This window comes from Mycteria americana, chromosome 2, assembly GCF_035582795.1.
Source record: "Mycteria americana isolate JAX WOST 10 ecotype Jacksonville Zoo and Gardens chromosome 2, USCA_MyAme_1.0, whole genome shotgun sequence".
Taxonomy (NCBI): domain Eukaryota; kingdom Metazoa; phylum Chordata; class Aves; order Ciconiiformes; family Ciconiidae; genus Mycteria; species Mycteria americana.
Genome location: NC_134366.1, coordinates 68,544,970 through 68,566,915, shown reverse-complemented (window position 1 = coordinate 68,566,915; position 21,946 = coordinate 68,544,970). Strand labels below are relative to the sequence as shown.

The following is a 21,946-nucleotide window of genomic DNA, read 5'->3' as shown; positions in this document are numbered from 1 at the left end:
TTTTGTTGGGAAGTATTGTGAACGACAAAATCTGTCAAGTGAGGATAGTACTGTGTTGTGATCTCAGTGTTGCCATATTATGTCATCCTTAAAGGTGGTACCTGGCTATAAATACCTTTTAGTAATGCCATAACAGAACAACACCTGGATGTGATTGTAAAGCCCACCGATGAAAAACATTGTCTTTTACCCCAAACAAATTCAGGATTTCTCCAGTTAGGTTGCAGGGGAGGAGTGAGTTTGGCAGCCCTCCTTTAAATTTCTGGATATCTGTCAGCTCCTATCCAAAACCTAACTTTTCTGTGTAAGAATGAGGTTGGGGAAGTTTCCCAGCTAGGATTTGTATATCCCTAGCATTATCAAGACTCTTCAAAATGGTACACAGCAACCTCACAGAAGCAGAAATTACTGCAGGTGCTGCTGTTGAGGGTACCAGCTGCTGTGTCAGAAATGGTACTTGGAAGACTGAGGATTTCACACTAAATAAAGTTCCTAATTGTCTGCATGCACATGCCAAAAAATCTAGGCTTAGTGAAAAAGCCTTATGATGCAAACCCCTTTTGGTTATATGGTATAAATATCTGATTTTCTCATTTAGGAAGGAATAATGTGCCGTCAAATTTAACGAGGGCAAACAGAGCTTTTTGTAATAGTTGGTAAACTCTGTTTTAACAAGTAAAGTACTGGCAGTCTTTGGACAATTATGAGTGGGTTGCCTAATTCTGGGTGGTAGTGTGGGTGAAGATGTATTGAAGATCTGTGATGGGGTTGGTGAAGAAGAGAGTTTTTGGGTCAAGAATATTCGAAGCACACACTATGTAATCTTTAACATCCATGAAGAAAAGGCATGACTTTACAGCCTAATCCAGCACCCCCATCAAGACAATCGGTAACTTCTGATAAATTTTTGGAAAAGGTACGAATTCCATTTTTACCTTGATATGCATATGTATACTTTGCATAATTTTTTGCCTCAGAACTCATTTAGGTTGAACTAGATGTGGAATTTAAAATTTGAGATTCCAGAGTCTAATTATTTTGAAACTTCTGCTTTTTTTATGTCCTGATGTTAATTAACATTGTCAACTACATCTGTTAAGAGACACATTGTTTTTATCTGGTGTAGATACAACAGAATCAGCATAGCATGTTACTTGGCATATGTGGTTAACAGCATTCTTACTGATTTTTGGCACTTCTATTTCTTTTTTCTATACCCTCTTGCCTTCCTCTGCACAGATGCAGAAGACCCACATCAGAGCCATTCCGGATAGAGAATGGAAGAAAATGTATTTTTTTAAATATGTTGCTGCTTAATTGTGCATTTGAAGAGTTTGTGGTTGTCTGATGCAAAACATTTGTTTTTCAAAGATTGACACTTTTATTTTAAACATTCTCTCCCTTGGTGCCTCAGGGCACAGGAAACAAAGACTGAATGAATTATTTGGCTGCTTAAATGATCCTCTAGCCCGGCATCCTTTGCACATCCTGTACTGTACTACAGTCAAAGCTAGGCAGTGGTTTTCATCTCCATAATGTTGCTGCTGCTTTTTTAAAAAGAGAATAAATTTGTATTTCGCAGAGAGAACTCCCCAGTGGCACTTTCAGGAAATTCTAGCAAGTATCCTTCTTCTGCAGCCTGGGCTGCTTGAATTGCTCAAGTTTATTGCATTATGACTTTAACATACTCACGTTGGAAATATGCAATCCAGTTAATTGAATAAGTGAGTAGGTACTTTGCCTCAGGAAGGAAACTGCCTTAAGGTGTGGAATGAGAAGGTGTCAGTGGAAAAAACATTTTTGTCTGACCTCTAAGTGCCAGAGTTGCTAGTTAAGTGCTTTTCTCCTCCCCGCCCCCTCCTCTCCCCCCTCCTCTCCCCCCTCCTCTCCCCCCTCCTCTCCCCCCTCCTCTCCCCCCTCCTCTCCCCCCTCCTCTCCCCCCTCCTCTCCCCCCTCCTCTCCCCCCTCCTCTCCCCCCTCCTCTCCCCCCTCCTCTCCCCCCTCCTCTCCCCCCTCCTCTCCCCTTTCCTTCCAAATATTTTGTCATACTTCAAGCAGTAACCTGCTGAATTTCCAAGATAACCCTGAACTGGAATAACACGGTATCTGTGTCTCTGTTTTGACAGTGCTGATCAGGCTCTAGACAGATTTGCTATGAAGAAATTCTTTGATGATAAAGTTTCAGCTTTAATGCAGCCATCCCAAAGAAGGTATTTAATTTGTTTCTAATTCATACCAATAAGAAATGTCATCGTTATCTTCTGCCCCCCATCCCTTACTCCCTCCCCTGCTATGTGAACGCTATTTCCCCAAGATCCTCCAGTGATTCCTGAACTCCCAGCACTTTATCTTATATTAATATTCTTTGATTGATGAGATCTCTCCTTCAGTTCCTGCACATAGCCCAAGACAGAGAAGACCTTTTGTACCACACTGTTATCTATGTGGTCTTACTGCATTGTTTGTTAACAAAAAGAGATGTCACAGTTTATTTCTTGATTGCTCCAAGATAATAATCAACTCATTTTTCTGTGGCATAAATGATGTGTGTTGATTAGCATTCAATAAAGATCTTATTACCACTTGTTTGGAGGATCTGGAGATCTGCCCCACGTCCGTGCCAGTAAATGTTTGTCAAAGCATGCATTATTCATTCTGTCTATCTGGATGTCTTACCTTTTCAGTCTGTCTGCATGTATAAGATTGAGTTAGGACTCAAAGTAAGCAGTTTGGAAAGTGAATAGTTCTGGGGTTTGCTATTTGCCTCGCTTTGACGAGAGGTAATGAAGGATTCAGTACCAAAAGAAATTGATATCCCTCAGCCAAGTTGTGATATAGGTGAATCTTCTTTTAGAAACATAAATTATCAATTGGATTTGATTTAGTAATTCCTGTTCATTTTTTGTCTTAATCAGCATCTATTATAGTAGGTTTTTTAGAAGTTGTTTAAAGGATAAGGCTTTGCTAGTAATTAAAGTAGAAAAATAAGTAGTAACAATGAGCATAAGGCATTTGGTTCTGTTAATCTCTAAATAAGAAAAACTTTTCTGTTACTTCCTGAACCCATTTGGTGACCTGCACAGCTCTTTTTCACTTGAAAAATAGTAACACAGCATTCAATTAGACTTGAAATAAACTTTTCATAACTAGAAGTTTACTGGTCTCTCTTTTTTTTTTCTTTTTCCAGTTTTATGCCTGCATATATGTATATTACATTTTAATAATAAGGATTTGAGAGTGGTGCCTATCAGATAGAGACATGTGAACTGAAGGAGCAAAAGGAAGTAGATGTTCTTAATCTGTCGTTCTTGCAGACGACACCAAGTTGCGCGGGAGTGTTGATCTGCTTGAGGGCAGGAAGGCTCTACAGAGGGACCTGGACAGGCTGGATCACTGGACTGAGGCCAGTTGTATGAGGTTCAACAAGGCTAAGTGCTGGGTCCTGCACTTGGGCCACAACAACCCCATGCAACACTACAGGCTTGGGAAAGAGTGGCTGGAAAGCTGCCCAGCAGAGAAGGACCTGGGAGTGTTGGTTGACAGCCGGCTGAATATGAGCCAGCAGTGTGCCCAGGTGGACAAGAAGGCCAATGGCATCCTGGCTTGTATCAGAAATAGTGTGGGCAGCACGAGTAGGGAAGTGATTGTCCCCCTGTACTCGGCACTGGTGAGGTCGCACCTCGAATACTGTGTTTGGTTTTGGGCCCTTCACTACAAGAGAGACATTGAGGTGCTGGAGCGTGTCCAGAGAAGGGCAACGAAGCTGGTGAAGGGTCTGGAGCACAAGTCTTATGAGGAGCGGCTGAGGGAACTGGGGTTGTTTAGCCTGGAGAAACGGAGGCTGAGGGGAGACCTTATTGCTCTCTACAACTACCTGAAAGGAGGTTGTAGAGAGGTGGGGGTCGGTCTCTTCTCCCAGGTAACAAGTGATAGGACAAGAGGAAATGGCCTCAAGTTGCGCCAGGGGAGGTTTAGACTGGATATTAGGAAATTTTTCTTCACTGAAAGGGTTATCAAGCATTGGAACAGGCTGCCCAGGGAAGTGGTTGAGTCACCATCCCTGGAAGTATTTAAAAGACGTTTGGATGAAGTGCTTAGGGACGTGGTGTAGTGGTGGTCTTGGTAGTGTTAGGTTAATGGTTGGACTCGATGATCTTAAGGGTCTTTTCTAACCTATACGATTCTGTGATTCTGTAATCTTCCCATCAAGAAGCCTTATGCAGCAGGCATATTTCCATGAAAGCCAGGAACCCTCACAGCAGCCTCTGTGAATTGTGCATCAGGGCAGTTTTTACAACCATGTTGACAGGAAGCTTCAGTAGCTACTAACTCAGGTGATCTGTATGCAAGCCCTAAAGCTAGAGATGAAATAGGTGTAAATGATGGTATCTAGCTTTCCTACCCTCTTCAAGGACACTTGCTTAATTCTTCTAGGAGGTGTGGGGGGGGGGAAGTCTGAGAGACTCTGTTCACCTCCTGACAGATAGAATTAGCATCTTTGCTCAGCAGTATGGAACTTGAGCTGCCCTTACCGTCTTCCAGACACATACGCACACAGGTACTTTGGGGTATCACTCCCCATGAGAACAGAGGAGGTTCTCCAAACCATTTGTCAGAACCGTTCTCCTCCTGAACCTGGCCTTTCCTACCTTTCCCTGGTCTGGCAGTGGCTACTAGTCCTATTGCAGAGAAAGGAAAACCAACTCTGTGATATTTGTGGGTAATTTTTATAATCCTTTTTTGATCCCATTTTGACCAGTTAGTGGCCTGAATCACCTTTTTAATGTGCTTTTTCTCTGAAACCATTCTTGGATAATTAATTAGCGAAGTCTTTGTTAAAATTCAGTTGATGTAAACAGGTATAATTTAGGTGAATATCAAAATGATAAAATTTGAAAATACACCCATTATTTGTATTTTGAAACTTTTTCTCCACTAAGTTTTGTCCGGAAAAAAATAAATTGTGGCCATAAACTGCATCAGTCCTGAAAAAATCACTTAGCTTTTCCCCACTGTTAGTTGGATGCTGTAACAGTGGCAAGAAAAGCAACTGTAGACCAGATCTCCTACTGTGAGTCCATTCTGACAATACTTAAAATGGATACTTAGATAAGCATTTGAAGGTTTGCCTGAATAAGAAGTGCAGATACTGACCCTTCATATTTAAAAATTTCTCATAAACCTTCAGGATAAATCTTTGAACATGCTTCTCAAAAACAAGCCAACTGCCTATAAGGCTCTTAAATGCACTACCTTGAGAAAGGTGTTAAAAAATTCAGTCAAATTTTTGGAATAATTAAAAACAGGTAGTGGTAGAGAGAAAATGTTCAGACTCAGAGGTCTGTGGCAAAATGTTTTACCACACTGTTTTTTATCATGTAGGTGTGACAATTTGTAAATTTGTGCTTTTGATGTACCAAATATTTTCAGAAACCAAAAAGCAAAGTTGTCTTTTCTTAACATTTCAAAATAAAGTGAGCTTTGCTAGCTGTCTATCAAATGAAACCTATTTTAAACCACCACAACCCCCATTCTGGGTTAGTAAAGCTGTTGTCGTTGGGCAGGATGTCTTTAGTTGTGGCGTTACCAGGAGCGTGCAGTAAGGGATCGGTTAATGAGATCTGTGCATAAAGGGGGAAAAAGAGGTGATTTTCTTTTTTCTGTACATTCCTGAGAATGAAGTTAAATGAAGGTCATGTCATGGGCATGGAAGAAAAAGAGACTCAAAGCCAGTAGAAAAATTAAAGGAGACTGATTTCCCTTGGTTATTTAAGGAGATAGGAGGAATTTGTTTAACACACACTGCAGTGATATTCACTTGCATGTACTTGCTCGTGAACTTGTGACCAAACCAGGTATTAAATAGCAGAAATACAATGATTTTCTGTTGCTATGGTAGTTTTCCTCTGTTTGGTGCTGAATGAGATCACTTCTCACTAAGAATATGTTATTTGCCTGCATTGGCCTTAATGCTAAGATTTCTGACAAGGGAACTTCTTGCTCTTGTTTTAATAAAGTGTGCTTCACTGTAAATGGAGTGGGACCCATGTTGTGCTGCTGTGAAAGCCAATTGAGACCTTCAGTTGGAGCTAGAAATGTATACCTAAATGATTGACTTTACTATCTTTGCTAGTTCCTTTCTTATTTAGAGTAGTGATGTAAATAACTAAAATGAGGATATCAACAATAGCAATGTAACAGCCATAGATTTAATAAAGTGGTAAATTAAAGTGTCTTTTCTTGCTGTTCTGTGAAGATTGTTCTTTTGGAGTTATGTGTAATGTCACAATGCTATTCACTACCCATGCCTACAAATATTAATGTATATAGAATGCATTTCCCTGATATGGTTGCATTACTGTTTTTATTTAATTCAGATAAATTTTGTGTTTTTAGATACGTGCAATTCTTAAGTGGCCTTCTATCTGCATCTGTGAAAATGAATGCAACCCCTCTTTTCCTGCACTATGTTATCCTTCATGGCATCCCAAGCTTCGATGCTGGGGGAGGTAAATTACCTAACTTTTCCTATCCAAGAATAGGCTCAAAGACTTGTTTCATTTTGGAGCTTTCTAGAAAGCCTGCATGAATCTCAGAGTTGATGCTCCTTGATATCAGTCCAAATATTCCCAATAAAAGAACCAGGAGGAGAGAAATATCCTAAGAGTAAAAATTACAGCAGGTGAAATAAAATTATTGTCCTTTGTTAAATGAGGAGTTGATGCTATTCGTGTCTGCCTAGTTTCTGAACAGTTGTGATTCCAGTCCCTGCAAAAGAGCTGAGAACCTGGTCAGGTTTCACAGTCATTTCCTCCTTGTTTAGGAAATAAACGTAATCATAAACATAATCTCTCTTCTGTTTTGAGATTGGATTTTCTGTAGAAAAGCCATTTGGATATGGTGTGCTTCTAAGGTGGCCTGCTATAATAAGTGGCTTTAAAATTAAAATGCTAAACTGAGATACTATGCTAGAGCTTAGTAAAGGAGTATAACTTTACTATGATAATTTTTATCATCCAAGAGTTAAATAGCACCTGTCTTTTGAAATGTCATCAGCATGAATTTGCAATGTTCTATTGTCATTGTTGTTTAGTCTGTTTAGTCTGGTTTTATTTCCAAAATAACTATTTCAATAAAGGCAAGGTATTTTTTGTTGTAGTAAGAAATTTAAGGGACTTACTAGTTTTGAAACAGAACTGTAGATGAAATACTTTGTTTAATTTTGAAAATGCTTTTTATTTTGTTTTGGGGTTTGGTTTTGGTTTTTTGTTTTGTTTTGGCCATTTTCTTTCTTCTATTAATAATTTTGTTTTCCTGCAGAAGAAGTGGGAAGAAAGGCAGCCAGACATTTAATAAGGAACAAAGTGTTCCCTCTTTCTTTCCTTAGTGGAATTCTTTAAAATCCCTTACTCCCCAATTCAGAACTAGTGAAGATCAGGAAAAAGTGACTTTTTCCTAAAATATAATCAAGTACTTTTTTTGGGGAAAATGAATCTGTCAAAGCCAATTTTGCTTTGAAGGATATTTTGACAGTCAACATTGTGCCACTTCTGTGCCACTTTGCTCAGTCTGGTTGTGCATGAAGCTTCCTAGTTGTAATATTCAGATAAAGGAAAATAATTACAAAATAGTCTTTTCCGTTGACTTCCTTTCAGCTTGCCGTCCTTTTCTGAAGTTATACCAGGCTATGCAACCAGTTTACACATCGGGAATATAGTAAGTCGTAAGCATTTTCCTTTATGTTTGAATCCAGGGTTAAACTCTCATAATTGGAGAATTACATAGTTGTCTTGTCTCTTTTCTTTTTTTTTTGTTTTGGTTTGGTTTGGTTTTTTTGTTTGTTTTTTGTTTCTTTAAACCATAAATTTTATTTTTCTTTTCTCTCCTGTTAAGTAGTGTAGGGTCAGAAAATCAAAGCCGAATCTGCATTGCTATAGACCCTGCCCAGCTTTTGAAGGGAGATATTATGGTAAGTATGGAATGAAAATCTAGTACTGTGCCATTTAGTTTACGGTCTCTGACCTGTTTTGTGTTCTTGTAAAAAAATAAATTGAGCAAATGGTTGCAGACATACTACAAAATAGGTTATTAAGTGAATTTAGTCATCATCCTTGAGTCTTACAGGAATCAAAATTCTTGTAAAACTCAGACTAGAAGGTTTTTAGGAGCCGAAACAGTTGCTCTCAGCATACCCATTTCATAGCATCACCAAGTGCAGTATTGCTATTTTCTTTATAAAAATTGCTTTGGGGAGTATTTGTAACTCGGCATTAAAATAACCTTGTCCTGTAACTTGGCAGGCAGCGTGCCCAATCATGAAACTATATGCTGTAAAGAAAATACCTAACTAATTCTAAATTGTTTTGGGACTCAAAAAGGTGTGATACCAAATAAAAGATTTTTGATTCTACAAGCACATGCAGTATTTAGAAAGCAATTTATACTAATATAGTGTGTGTAATACCCTGCATGCAAAGCATAACTATGGTTGAATTACAGCACTATCATTTTAAATCTCTCTGCTTTCTCTCTTGCTTGTCATACACGGTTATGCATAGAGAAAGTGAAGAAAGATAGTTGCTGTGCCTTTCAGTTTGTTAAACTAAGAGGACAGAAGAACATGTGGAATGAATGGTGGAGGGAAGTATTGTCAGAAAGTATTCCTGGTCTATTGCTAGTAGGTTTCAGAATGTTTTTTTGTTTTATGTACTACTTTGAGAAATGTTGTACCTCAATGTAAGGGGTCCTTGGTAACAGATTCTTTTTTTTTTCCCCCTTCTTTTTTTTTCTTTTGCAATAATCTTTTTTATTATCCTTCCTCCTTCTCCCTTTCCTGCTTCCCCTGCCCATTCAGTTTAGTATATTATTCTTTCTTTCTTTCACTGAAAAATTGAGAAACAATTTTTAAATATACTATTATAAATTGGTATACTCTGGAGGTTTGGGACAGTTTCAAATTCGGAAAGATTTGTTACTCATTGGAGGACTGTTAGTGCCTAAGGAACTGGAATAGATCACAAAAGAAATCAGTCTGAGGCAAATTCAGTACCTCTCAAATGTGTGTTTAAAATGAAAAATGAGCACATAGCTTTTCAGTAATGCTTGCGTCATTTTAAAAGAGATCAACTTCATTAATCCCTTGCTATTATTTGAGGTAATTCTTCTGAGCAAGCCACCATTTTATTTAGCATTGTATTATTTCCTAAACAAAGACTTCATTTCAGTTTTGAAGATTTTTTTACTATGTCTAGGCAAAAACATCAGTGGCTTCAGGAAAAAGAAAAACCTATAGGGTGCTCCGCCTCCAACTCCAAAAGGTTTAACCACTTGAAGTGCATGGGTTTAAAAAAAAAAAAAAAAAAAAAAAGACCTTCTTGTCTTAGGTTTAGAGAATTTGTTAACACAATGTGAATAGTATGTGGTGATACAGCACAGCCACAGCTGTTGAAAAGCTGCACTGACATCTGTAAATACATACAGGTATTTCCCAGCAAATTACAGTGGCTTGCATTAATTCTGGCATCAGAAGGTAGTGGAGTCAGAATTCAAAGTTAAGCTTAGACTTCATTGAAAGCTTATTATGTACACCAAACACTAAAAGATGTTTTCGGTATCCTGGGTATAGATATCTGTACACTGTTACTGATTTGGTAATTTAAGGGACTGACTTACGGCCATGGTTCTAGCAAAATGATGCTGGTAGTTGTGTTGTACTAAAAGGAAATAGGTCCCTTCAATACGCAGGGGTTTGTACACTATGTTAATTTTAGTGGGTGTAAAACACTGTTTAAAATAAGAAGCAAATACTATTTTACCTCTATTACCACTATGCTGTAGAGGATTCTCTTTTAAAAAACAACAAAACAAACAACCCCAAATCCTCACTTTCAGATAAAATAATGCTTACTTGCATAGAGAATCTCCCAGCCTTTGTAAAGAGTTAGGAATATGTGGTTTGCTTAGAGAATACCTGAAAAAAACCCATCTCTGGTATATGGACTGAAATTTTTCAGAAGTTGTCCTATGTGCCATGTATATGGTCAGCACTGATTAACTTCTGGAATTTAAGGCATCATGGGGTTACTTACTATAATGAAGGGTAGAGAGCAACAGCTGACATTAGATTTTCAAATCCTGTAGTGAGAAGAATTTCATAACTATGTTTTAATCCCAACTTTCAGAAGTGTCCCTCTTAAACACCTACATCATTCTTGTATTACTTCAGTTTGAATAACTGTTTGCTCTTCAGTTATTCAGTATTTTCTGTATTCAGTATTTCTCAGTCTGCCTTAAAAAAGGTGATTTTTGTTGTCTTTTTAATGCATTTCAGTAACATCTGCTTTATCATAAAATCCTGATATCATCAGGATAACATCATAAAATTTTCAGTCCTCTGAGTAAGGCTACCAAAATGTTTATGTATTCCTGTAAGAATGCTGAGTGGCTTTGCATTACAGTTGACTCGGAGAATTAGTAGGTAAAATATCCGTAGGTCTAGTCTAAGGGAAGGTGGTGTTAGAGAGTAGTTGTATTGTGTTCACCTTTATCTGCTGAAATTCAGACTAGATGTTATTTTTATAGAGTTCTGTGTTGTTCCAGCCAAGGTGTCAAAACTAATACCAACTTCCCACAGTAACATAAAACAAGATCCTATCATCACTAGAGCAGGCTTTTAAAAAGTCCTAAAATAGATGTAATCAGCTTGCAGGTTTGCTTCTAAACACTCTGAATATTCTTCAGTTATTTTGAAATGAGTGTGCTATAATTCAGTTTTACATTAATTTGGTACCATGAAGAAGTATGGATACAAGTCAGCATTCCAACATCGTACTGAGAAATGTGATTCTGAATCATAATCTACTGATTGCTGATTGATAGTGATGAAAATAGTAATTATTATTTTTACACATCCAGAACTATCTTGCCTTGGGCCTGTATAATTTTAAAGGATTGAATAACACATACCCTGCTTGTTACAACATCAGAGGTGTCTGCAGTAAATTGCGCTGTGGCTGGTTTACTTAGCAACTAATGCATATACACACATTTGTTCAGATTTGTAAGAAATTACTTCCTGACATGTTTTTCCTCTCTCTAGCTGAAGTGTTATCACAAAAAATACCGGTCAGCTACTCGTGATGTGGTTTTTCGCCTTCAGTTTCACACTGGAGCTATTCAAGGACATGGCCTGGTGTTTGGCAAGGAGGATTTGGACAATGCCAACAAAGGTACTTGCCTTCTGTGGTTGGTTGGATGTGTATGTGTGCGGGGGTGTACGTGTGTGCCATGTGATGATCATCTTTGGGATCTGTTTTCAAAAGGATTTTTGGTTTTTTTCCATCCCTATTTTTAGGGAAAGGGAAACTGCTTTGTGTTAGTCAACTCATAGCATGTAAAACAGGTAAACCCCTAATGAGAAGAAAAGTGCTTCAAGTGAGTTAACTTATCAAAATAATTCAGATACTCCTGCATAGTCCTTATCACCTCCTCTCACATTTGTAAAAACAACAGACATTTTTTTTAGATGGTGACTCTGTTAGCCACCATTACAAGAAATAAGATGAGCTAAGCCAATTCCTTTTTTGGCTGATGAAAATGGTCACAAAGTCTGATACTGTGTTTCTGACCTAGTCTGCTTGAGTATGGAGATCTTTTAATATGCTTCAGAATATCCAAAAATGGAGACAAAGTTTTCAGACACATTTGAAAATGTGTTGTGCTAGTCTTTGTATTTTCCAAATTATTACTTCAGTTTTATGTTTATATGCAGGATTGTAACTCCCTCACCCTACATTACTAGCAAACTAAAATCAAACATATTTTCCCGCAACATATGGCTACACAAAAGTTTTGTGGTCAAGTATTGTAGTTTAGCCAATATAGAGAACAATTTGAGCTTGCTCCTGGGTGTGTTTTCCTTTAAAAGCTAAAGCCAGCCATGTCTGTCTAGAGAGAGGTTTGGGAACTGTACATTTCTTCTGCTTTTGACTATTCTTGGAAGTAAACAAAACTCCAACTGACACTTATGTGGTCTTTTCTGAAGAATGTGTGGGGCAAAGAATGTGGCTCTTTTAGAAGCAAATCACTAAACTGCAAGTGAGAAGGGAAGAGTGACGTGGGTACGTGTATTAATAACTGTAGAGAATCCCAATTTCTGAGTGCCTTGGAACTGCTTTCCTGGGAGATAGCTTGCTGAAATACTATCACTTATTTTCAGATGACCGTTTCCCTGATTACGGCAAAGTAGAATTAGTGTTTTCAGGAACTCCAGAGAAAATTCAAGGTGAGTATACAGAAGAAAAAATATGCTTACTTTGAAAATAAACCACATTGAAATGTATTTTTTTTAAAAAAATCCTTTTTTCCTCTTTTATTCCACTTGTCTTGTAGAAGATCTGAAATTCAACTTTACTGTTAAAATATGTAATATAGTTACTGGTTTAAATTTGAAAAAATTAATGAAGACTCTACATCAGCATAGGAGTGATCAGATTTTGTTTTAAAACTATACCAGAACAGTTGCTGACAACTAGTAGAAAACATTTGTATGTCTGTGTAAAACATGAATAGTATAGGTAGCTTGGCCCTGCATGAGTGACAGCAGTGGCCTATCCCATAACCTTTTTTGGATGTTGTCATAACTGATTATGTTTGCAGTGGTGAAGTTTGGACTGTCTTCAGTTTAGCATAAAGAGATACAGCTATAGTTCTGTTGGAAATGCTTCTACTCTGAAGTTGGCTTGTAGGCCTGTATGCCTCCAGAATTCTATTGTAATATGTCTTAGATCATAAATAATTACAACCTGCAATAAGAACTTAAGATCATGCTTTATACTGCAGTTTAATTCCATTAATGGATGTGTTTTTACTCATTTTATGGTGTCCCAAAAAGTACGGATTCTGCCTGAAACTGAATGAAAACTGAATATTCTTAACTGTCTGTCTCATATGTAGTCCCATTCAGTGTCCTGTGAATTGCATATTTTCCTTTTCTTTTTTGTTTTCCACCAATTTGATCACTTAGAAACTTGTAGTAGCAGCCAGTAAGAAGTTGGATTCTGTGCAGCTGAACATGAAGATCTCATTGAGCCTGTTGGAAAGCCATATAAGAAAAACAATTTAATAAATAAATTTGTCCAGCTTGTTCTAAATATTTCTGGATAGTAAATGCTTGAAGAGAGGCCAGCTGACGTGTCTGAAAAAGGATCAAAATTTTTTCAAGTCTCCCTTCCTTAGATGGCAAATCAGAAGTGTGGTTTTTAGCAGGCTCCAAGTTGTTGGAAAGTAAGGTTCTAAGTAATTGGAAATTTGTATTAAATTGCTATCTAAGGGATTAACTGGCTAGGAAGAAGAGTTCACCTTGAAATATTTATTTACTATTTCTGCAAAATGACTTTTCCACATCTGAAAATATTATAGAATTGTAGAATAACTGCAGGGTATCTCTAGTCCATCCTCCTGCTGAAAGCAAGGTCATCTGTGAGAGTGGACCAGGTTGCCCAGAGCTTTGTCCAGTCAAATCTTGAAAACCTCCAAGGATGGATACTTCACAACCTCAATGGGCGGACTGTTCCAATGTCTGACTGTTCTCACAGTGGATTTATTTTTTCCTTATATTGACTCTAAACTTCTCTAGATTCAATTTATGCTTGTTCCTTGTTGCCCTTCCGCCTGGCTCTGTCTCCTCCATGGCCTTTGGGGGGGGCTGCTGTCAGGTCCCCCCCAAGACCATCTAATCTCCAGATTGAAGAAGCCCTGGTCCCTCAGCCTTTCCTTACAGGGCAAGTCCTTCAGTCTTGACCACCCTGGTCACCCTCCTCTGAACTTGCTTCACTTTATTAATATCTTTCTTGTATTCTGTAGCTCAAAACTGGACACAGTATTCTAGAAAATAACTGACTGTGATACAGTTTTTAAGAAAGAATGCACTTGCCAAGAAGATGAGATGCCTAAGTATTTAGGTAACAAACTTCATAAATCTGCCTTGTGACAAACAGTGTCACAGAAACTCTCTACAGATGGCTTTTTTCTGCCTGCATATAAAGGTACAGGACCATAGCATTCTTCTCCTTCTAATTTTAACTATCCTTGTTTTGAAAGTCACAGCATGTGCATAACACTCTGCTGCTTTAGAACAATTTACAATAGGACTTGCTTCTCCAGACACAGCTGAAGAGTTGAGAACTGAGGATTTCTTTGTTCCATAATCTAGATAGAGGAGCAAAGCCAGAAAGCGGATTTGATTTGTATCAGTGTCAAAGCCAAGTCCAAGGTCCTGAGTTCTTGATGCCCATGCTTTGCTTTTGAATCACTGGACCACACCTAAATTCCTCATGGTATACATTTAAAAGCTGAATATTATCTTATGCTTCGTTAAGGGCACAAAAACGTGGGTTACTGCTGAAAATTCCGGGTACGTTTGGCAGAGCGTACTGAAGTGCAGCCAAACGCATTAAAGGCAAGCTGCCCAATCTCAGGTTCTGCCAGGAGACTGGAGAATGGATGAAGCAGCATACTTGGCACCTTGGGGGAGCTGGAAGGAACACGGAGTGGCAGTTTTCAGCTCTCCCTATTAATCTTTACTGATAAATTGCTCTGGTATCAGAATGATAATCCGTAACAAAGTCTTATTTTATCATTCCTTTAGTACCATCTCTTTATAGATACTTGTGGTTTCATTCTGAAAAGCTATTTATAGTGCCTGCCTATAGGGCTGGGTGGATTATCTGTGTTAGTTGTGTTTAGGGGCTGATCCAAGTTATCAGAGCTACATCATAATCAAGAATCTCAAGATAAAATTTTCTACTTGTACCTTCTGTAATGAAACATAAATTAAGCTTTTTTTAGCTGGTTTATATAACCTTTCTTCCCCTATTGCTGCTTCTTACATTTCAGAATATGGTATTACAGTTCGGGGAGCAAACTGCTGTCAGAAGGCCACATACGTATGTGTGTGTATATAAAATGTGGCTATGATAATTTTTGGTCTCAAACAGATGTCTATTTCTTAGGATGTGAACACCTTCAGAATGACCATGGAGTGATAGTTGATTACAATACCTCAGACCCACTAATACGCTGGGACTCCTATGAAAATATGAGCCCTGATGGGGAAGGTGAGTAATTTGGTCACATGAGACCAAGGCAAAACCTTTTGCAACTGTGCCAGACCGTTTGAAAGGGAGGAAGGAGAGCTCATTTGCTTGAACCTAATGCCACTTCACTGATGTGTTAAGTAGCTGTCTACCCTTCCCTATTTAGCTTTAGTGGCTCTAATGGAAAGAAAGCTGTAGTAGTTGTTTAAGAGAGATTCTTGTTAATGGACTGAATTGGAGTGAGACACAACTGGTTAATATGAATTACTTTATTATTTGTAAATATGCTTACAAGATTTTTTGTTCTAAAGCTTCTAGTTGGAATACTAACATAGTTTTTAAGAACAACAAAATGATGTGGTGAGTTTGTAGCCTTCAGTACTTACTATGTTACCTGGACTGTTGCAGGAGGTGCACTAGGCTGTAAAGTTATGGATAAGCAAACAGCAAAGGATGCGCATATTTGCATATTTCCCCTCATAAATTTACCTGTTTCCGAATTGCCCTTTTATTTCTTAGATTTTTCTTCTGTAATCTGCTGATACATGCAGAAGATTAAAGCCTCCAGTAGCTGCCTTCAGATTCTGACTGCAGTGTGGATGCTTTCGTATAGCTTTGCTTGAGTGAATGTTGTGCTTTTAATGGATATAGTTTTCCTGTAAGGACTCAAAATGTCACACCTGTGTCTGCACACCTCAGTGCACATGCAAGCCTGACATTGTTGCAAGTAAAAACATGTGAGAAGGTATTGAATGGATGCCAAAGTTCTTGTTTTTACAACTCTCCTGTTATGAAATGAGAGAGAGGTAGAGCTGGGATACTTAATTAGCTGCTCTCTAGGCTCAGTTTCCACTGATTTTTATAATCTGAATTCAGCATGACCATCTAATGACTACATCAGTGAGGGTTTTAGGGGCGGAGGCATACTGGGAGCTTGACTTTTTTCCACTGCATCACTCTTGTACAGGAGTATTTCTTAATCCACAGCAGACTCCAGTCTGTAGAAAACTAGGGGAAAACAGAGGGTGGGAAGAGAACAGTCATTTGGCACCGTTACATGGGGCAGGTAGAGCACTCTGTAGGGAGTCATCAGAGGTTTTATGGTTGGATAAGACTGTACAGTGTCTTTTAGAAGGAGTAACATCAGAGAGATTGAATCTTGGCTGAAGAAGATGTCTCAATTTCTACCCAGGATATTTCCATATCATTTGCTTCCTTCTTTTTTTTTCTCCCCACCCTTTTCCTCATCCTTTGTATATACATAGCCCTCAGCAAGCAGTGCATTGATGTAAAATATTTTTTAATTGCTAAGATTGATTGGATAGATGGATTTGACCTTCCCATACTCATGTATTGCATTGTAGGTAACTACATCAGTACAGGAAATTGAAAGCAGAGATAAATGTGTAGGCAGCACACTGTTGGAAGATACAGAACTGTATGCTGCTCATGTATTGTAGAAGACTTGATCACAGACCTTTCACAAGTACAATTAGCTTGTTTTCCTGATGTTCAGAAGTCATACGTGCCACTTAATAGGCTTTTATGTGTAAGTTGTGTGCATGATATATTTTAATTACCTGAGATACAACATAAATGTGATGTGTTAGCATAGATATTGAGAAGTTTATTGTGCATCTGCAGAGAAATCACTAGAGTCGAAGCTAGAGAATATACCATAAAAACATGAGATGTATCCAGATACTCTTTTCTCAAGCAAACATTTAGGAGGCAGGGTGTTATCCTATGATGCTCAACAACTGAATCGTAGGCAGAGCATTTGTCTCTGCATAGGCTAGGCAAAAGATCAGGAGAGGCTAAAGCACGTCCACAGGGGACAGCTAGATTTTTCTCTTAAGGATGAGATCTGTACTCAACACAAAGGTAAGCTTAGTCTGCTGCTTAAGGCAAACATAGTTTGCTTAGATCTTCTTTTACGTAGGATTTATAAACACCAGGACAGACTTCTCTTATGGTTTGTTACAGCGGTTCAATATCGTGCTTTTGCATTAAAAAGATGTGTTGAGTCCTAGTTTTCACTACAGGTGAGAGACCACTAAGAGAAGATGCTGATTTCACATCCAGAAAGTGAGCAAAGTAAAAAACCTTAGAGTCTGAAGCCTTTAGCTACAGTCCTGAAGGCAGAGGGAGAATCTTTTCTGTACCTCAGAAAAGATTAAGGTACAAGATGTAATGCATTTGAAAGTCTGCATAACAGTGGTGGTATCTTTAAGATGCAGGGAAGTCTCATACAGAGTGCCTGTTTCAGATATACTGCATGATAAGTTAAACTCCTAGCCTTATGTAGGAACTGGTCTTCACAGTTGTACTTACCTGTTTTCCCACAGGAATTTCAATAGGAATAATATGAGATGTGACAGATGATTTCTTTTTGTTCTTTCAAAATGCATGCCTATGAAATTCCAGATCAAGGTGGCCAGCAAGGCTACAGCCAAGCTTTGTGAAATGAACACGATTTGCTTTGTAGGTATACGTGTGTGGAATGGCTGTTTCCAAGCTGATGTGTTAAAATGGAAAATTAGAAATGAACAAGAAAGCAGTATGTCTCTTTTGAAATCCTACACCTATTTGGCCTTGTTACCAAAAGAACAAAAGATAAAAGGATATGATAAAAGAAAAATGTACCCAAAGTATCTTGGTTTGTTGGCATGTATACAGTATTGCAGACAGAAGCAATTGCCTTTTAAATGATCTTGAACCCTTTGATGGTAATAAGGTTGTGTACATTTGTGTTGAATATAGCCAGGCTTTTGACAGTTTGCTCTCTGGATTGAGTTCCTTATCCCTCATTCTTAACAGTATAGGAATTTTGACAATTGGAAAGCGATACATTATTTAAATTTCTTCTCATAAATACTGTTTCTCTTCAGATCCCTTGGGAAGTGTCTCTTGTATATTGCACTAATGGTCCTCCATAATAGACTGAAGATTTTATTAAGTTTCTAATTCTAAGTTTGTATCAGATTTCCTCCTCCTCGAGCAGTACATTAGCACAGAGACTTCTGTTACGCTGATTTAAAAGTATGCAGTCAAACGTAGGATTTGGAACCACAAGAATCAAAACGTTTTCCTACTGCCATGTAGAAGTGTGAGATAGTTGCCATTGGTTTTCTTGTGGTTTTAAAGTCATGGTACTCATCAAGTCTTGTGTGTGTTTTGTGGGCAGGAAGGAACAGAAATGACTTTTGGTCTTGCTGAGTACTCTTCCCCCCCCCCCCCCCCCCCCCCGCTTAAGACATCACTTTACTATACAGTACATCTGTATGGATTTATGAAAGGTTGCTCATTTGCTGCAAAATAGCAAGTTGACCAGAAAGATACACCACCTGTGGCCACAAATGAGTTGTATCTTCTGTTATGTCAAGAGATTTAAATGTGTCCCAATTCCTCTTGATAATCGTGTTTTTCAGTTTATAACTTGGATATTGTAGCTCACATACTTTCAGCCGCACTTCACTGTCTTCCTTTTGATTGCTAAGGTCATATGCATCTCCTTTATATTTAGACTGAATAGGGGTTGGGATTGTTCATGATAGTATTTTGGGAGTAGTTTGAAGTGAAGTAATGTGGGCTTAGTAGCTACTGTTATCATTAAAAACTAGTAATTATGGCATTTGGGGCAGGGAGAGGGGGAGTAGTGATAAATGAGGATCAAGTATTTTCTATGGGAACAGAAAGTTGAAAGGAATAAATAATCCCTTCCCCTTTCCCACTCCCTGAAAAACTTTTCATATGCTTTACACTTACTAATATTTTTCTCTCTCTCTCTCAAATACCAAATGACAACTAGTTTTGAAAAAAGCTCCCCCCCTGACCAGAGGGAAGAGGTAAATGGAAAAGGTTTGACTTGTCTTTTGTTGAGGTTTTTTTTTTTTTAGTCCTCAATGACAATTTTCAGGACTATTACTTGGCATAGTGAGTGAGAGAGACTATTGTTAAAACAAACACTTCCCTCCTGCTGAAAATGCACGTTTCCTTTTGGATAGGAACCATCAGTTTGTGTGGAACCCACTGGCAGATCCTGGTACAAGCCTGGGCTCTGGGTTGTTCTGAAAGGAAGATCAGAGATATTAAAATAAAAATTAAATGTATTGTCAAAGAGCAGAAAATCGTTTTGATAGAGAAGGTGAATAATTGGAAGAAAAATTTACTGCTGCTGTTCCTTTTGCACTGTCTATGACTGCTTTGTCTCAGGTTTATTCTAAGTATCCTGATAGCACGATAAGATTATTCTAGAGAGAGAATGAATCTACCATGAAGGAACAACTCTGTCTTAAGACAATGACTGTGGGATATGTGTGAGTGGGATGCTATACTACCATTTGTGTGCACAGCATTCAGTTATTCAAGATACAGGATTTTTTTGTTTTGTTTTGTTTTAATAAAGAAAACTGGTAAGCATCAAAGGTTATAGCTGGCCAAAATAGTGTTTGTTTTAGTTTGACTGAATTCAGTGGATTGGCAACAGAAATGCGCCTGGTTCTTGTTCAGTGTTCCATTTTAAGACATGTCACTTATTTTAACAACCACTAAATCCCTCTGCACTCTTTCGTCTGCCAGCTCTACAATGTGTGGAAAGAAAAGAACATGCGCACATGTTAGAAATGGCTTAAAATGACAAGAGAAGGACTTTCAGCAAGTCTTTAAAAGGCAGTATCTTTCTCAACAGAACCTCACTGTTTGTTTCCTAGCAAAATGGGTTTGCTTGCTTAACAGTGTTTGATAACTATAAAAGAAACAACTTTGGAAACAAAAGGATGTTTTTAATTCAATCCAAATAGGGTATGGCTGAGTGAATCCAAATTCCTGTATCTTGAGACTGTTCCTTTACAAATTTTCTAGCCCTTTGTAACTGCAATCAACACCAATTAGTCAGAAAGTGCCAAATATTTATAAACTGGTTTGTTCCTTCTCTTTTTAATTTTATAAAGGAAAGCATCTGAGAAGTGTCTCCAGGTAGGCAATAACCAACATTCTGGTATGCACCCATGTCATGTGATTAGATGGGACGTTTGACTTCTATTGAAATTTTTTCTCCTCTTCAACCCAAAGTAAATAGCTATTCAATAGGGAGGTGCCCTCTCATGTAGTTAAACACTTGTTTTCCCAGAGGGCCCCATCAGTATTGCAAAACTCAAGGGCTGAGGCAAAACTGCTTGGCTTTGATACCTTAACAGGAATGCAGATGCCTACCAAAGAAAATAGCAGGTTTGATGCCATTTCTGGTGAGTGAAGCTGAAGGATAAATTGGTAGTGAATAAATGGTAATTCCAGCTTTTAGTCACCAGCTGGATGCAGTATTCTTTGAGACAAAGACAGATTTGTTAGAAGGTAGGGATGAAAAGGTGTCCTACAACAATTTCCCTTCTTTCTATTTGACAGTGAAAATAGAAACATCTACAGAAAATAGAAAAATTTACCCTATAAAATGTTGCCAGCTTGAAACAGTATCTGCAGTGCCTTGGAGTGTCTGCCTTTGATTTTCTCTGAGGAAACCGGTATCTTCTATTTCTTGAAGTTCTATATGTTCTTTTTTTAAATATATGTAATTTAAAACTGGTTAGCCTTCTTAATCATGAGGCTGACAATGAGTTGGGGATAAATGAATATAAAATGGTTTCTTTTGTATGTCAGTAATATTGAATGCAAACATAGGATTACAAGGTTTCATTTCTACTTGTACAGCAATAGTTAATTCTCTCTTCCTCCTTTAATACAGCATTGATTGTAACAGTACTGTGGCTTAAATATTTTTTTAGCTCAATGTGTTAGGGACTAAATATAAGTTCATGCAGGTGTTTTCAAGATTGTGCTTGATTAGCTAAGATTGCTCTGGACTGTAATCTCTTATTTTCATGTTTTGTGGGGTTTTTTTGGTTGGTGGGTTGTTTTTTTTTTTTGTTAACCAAAAAAAAAAAGTATTAGAGTATTTTGGATAGGTCAGTTAGGAGCTGACAGTTAAGTGCAGTCAGGGGCCAGACTTTCAAAGGATTTACTGATTCAAAGTGACTTTTTTTGGCTCATTTTTAAAGCGTATCTCTTAAGATATACTGAATACCTTTTTGAAAGTCTTGAGTGTTTACTTAAGTGCTAGGCTGAGCTCCAGAACTTGGCCTGTCAAGTTCTATTGAAAAATATTTTTTTCCTTTTACCCAAACATGTGAATGTATCAATAAGGCAGTGTCCGAAGTGAGGAATTATGTGCATTTTACTTAGTGCACTGGGACATTGATTTTTCTAGGTACCATTTGTCAGTTTTGCTGAGTTTAAATTTATCCCAAATAAAAACAGACACACACACACCCTCCCCCCAAATGCTAAGTGCCAGAGAGGGACAGTTATACTTAAGATAAATATTGAAAGTCTTATGTCTGAAAACAAGAACAGATTAGAAGTGGGGTTCCCTAGGCATTTACCCTAGGCCCCTGGTTTTTTCCTTTAGCCTCCTGCCTCTGACTGCCTGTACTTCCCTTTCTCTTTCATATGAATTCCTTTGCCCTTAAATCTTTGTCAGCTCCTATTTATATATTCTCCTGTAGCTTCTCTGCCTTTCATTCTGTGAAGGCTGTTTGGGCACACTTGCCTCCACACCCCCCAATAGCAATATCTTTAACAGTGCACAGGTTTATTTGAAGCACAGGTTGCACGTCAGATACTTTCAAAGCTACTGCAGAGCCAATTATTTGCTTTCAAGAAATGTGTTTTTAATGTCCTCCAATTGATTTCTGTCCTGTCTCAGTAATAGGCAGTGTTGTTATCCCAAGGATGTTATTCACTAGCCCTTTGACAAAGGCATTCATTACAGTTTTAGACCCAAAGACGACAGGGCA

The 21,946-nt window shown here is 38.1% G+C and overlaps 1 protein-coding gene across 15 annotated transcripts in view; it reads left to right on the top strand.

Annotated features, from left to right (window-relative positions):
• TNS3 (tensin 3) overlaps positions 1-21,946 on the top strand; it is a 243,433-nt gene that overhangs the window by 128,215 nt on the left and 93,272 nt on the right. For 13 of the 15 annotated variants that reach the window (XM_075493671.1, XM_075493666.1, XM_075493665.1 and 10 more), the window contains 7 exons: positions 2,127-2,210; positions 6,397-6,509; positions 7,656-7,716; positions 7,894-7,969; positions 11,099-11,228; positions 12,218-12,283; positions 15,012-15,116. In XM_075493671.1, the coding sequence (XP_075349786.1) occupies positions 2,127-2,210; positions 6,397-6,509; positions 7,656-7,716; positions 7,894-7,969; positions 11,099-11,228; positions 12,218-12,283; positions 15,012-15,116 (635 nt within the window). The remainder of the gene's footprint in view (positions 1-2,126; positions 2,211-6,396; positions 6,510-7,655; positions 7,717-7,893; positions 7,970-11,098; positions 11,229-12,217; positions 12,284-15,011; positions 15,117-21,946) is intronic. The other 2 variants (XM_075493664.1, XM_075493672.1) reach the window with 2 other exon arrangements.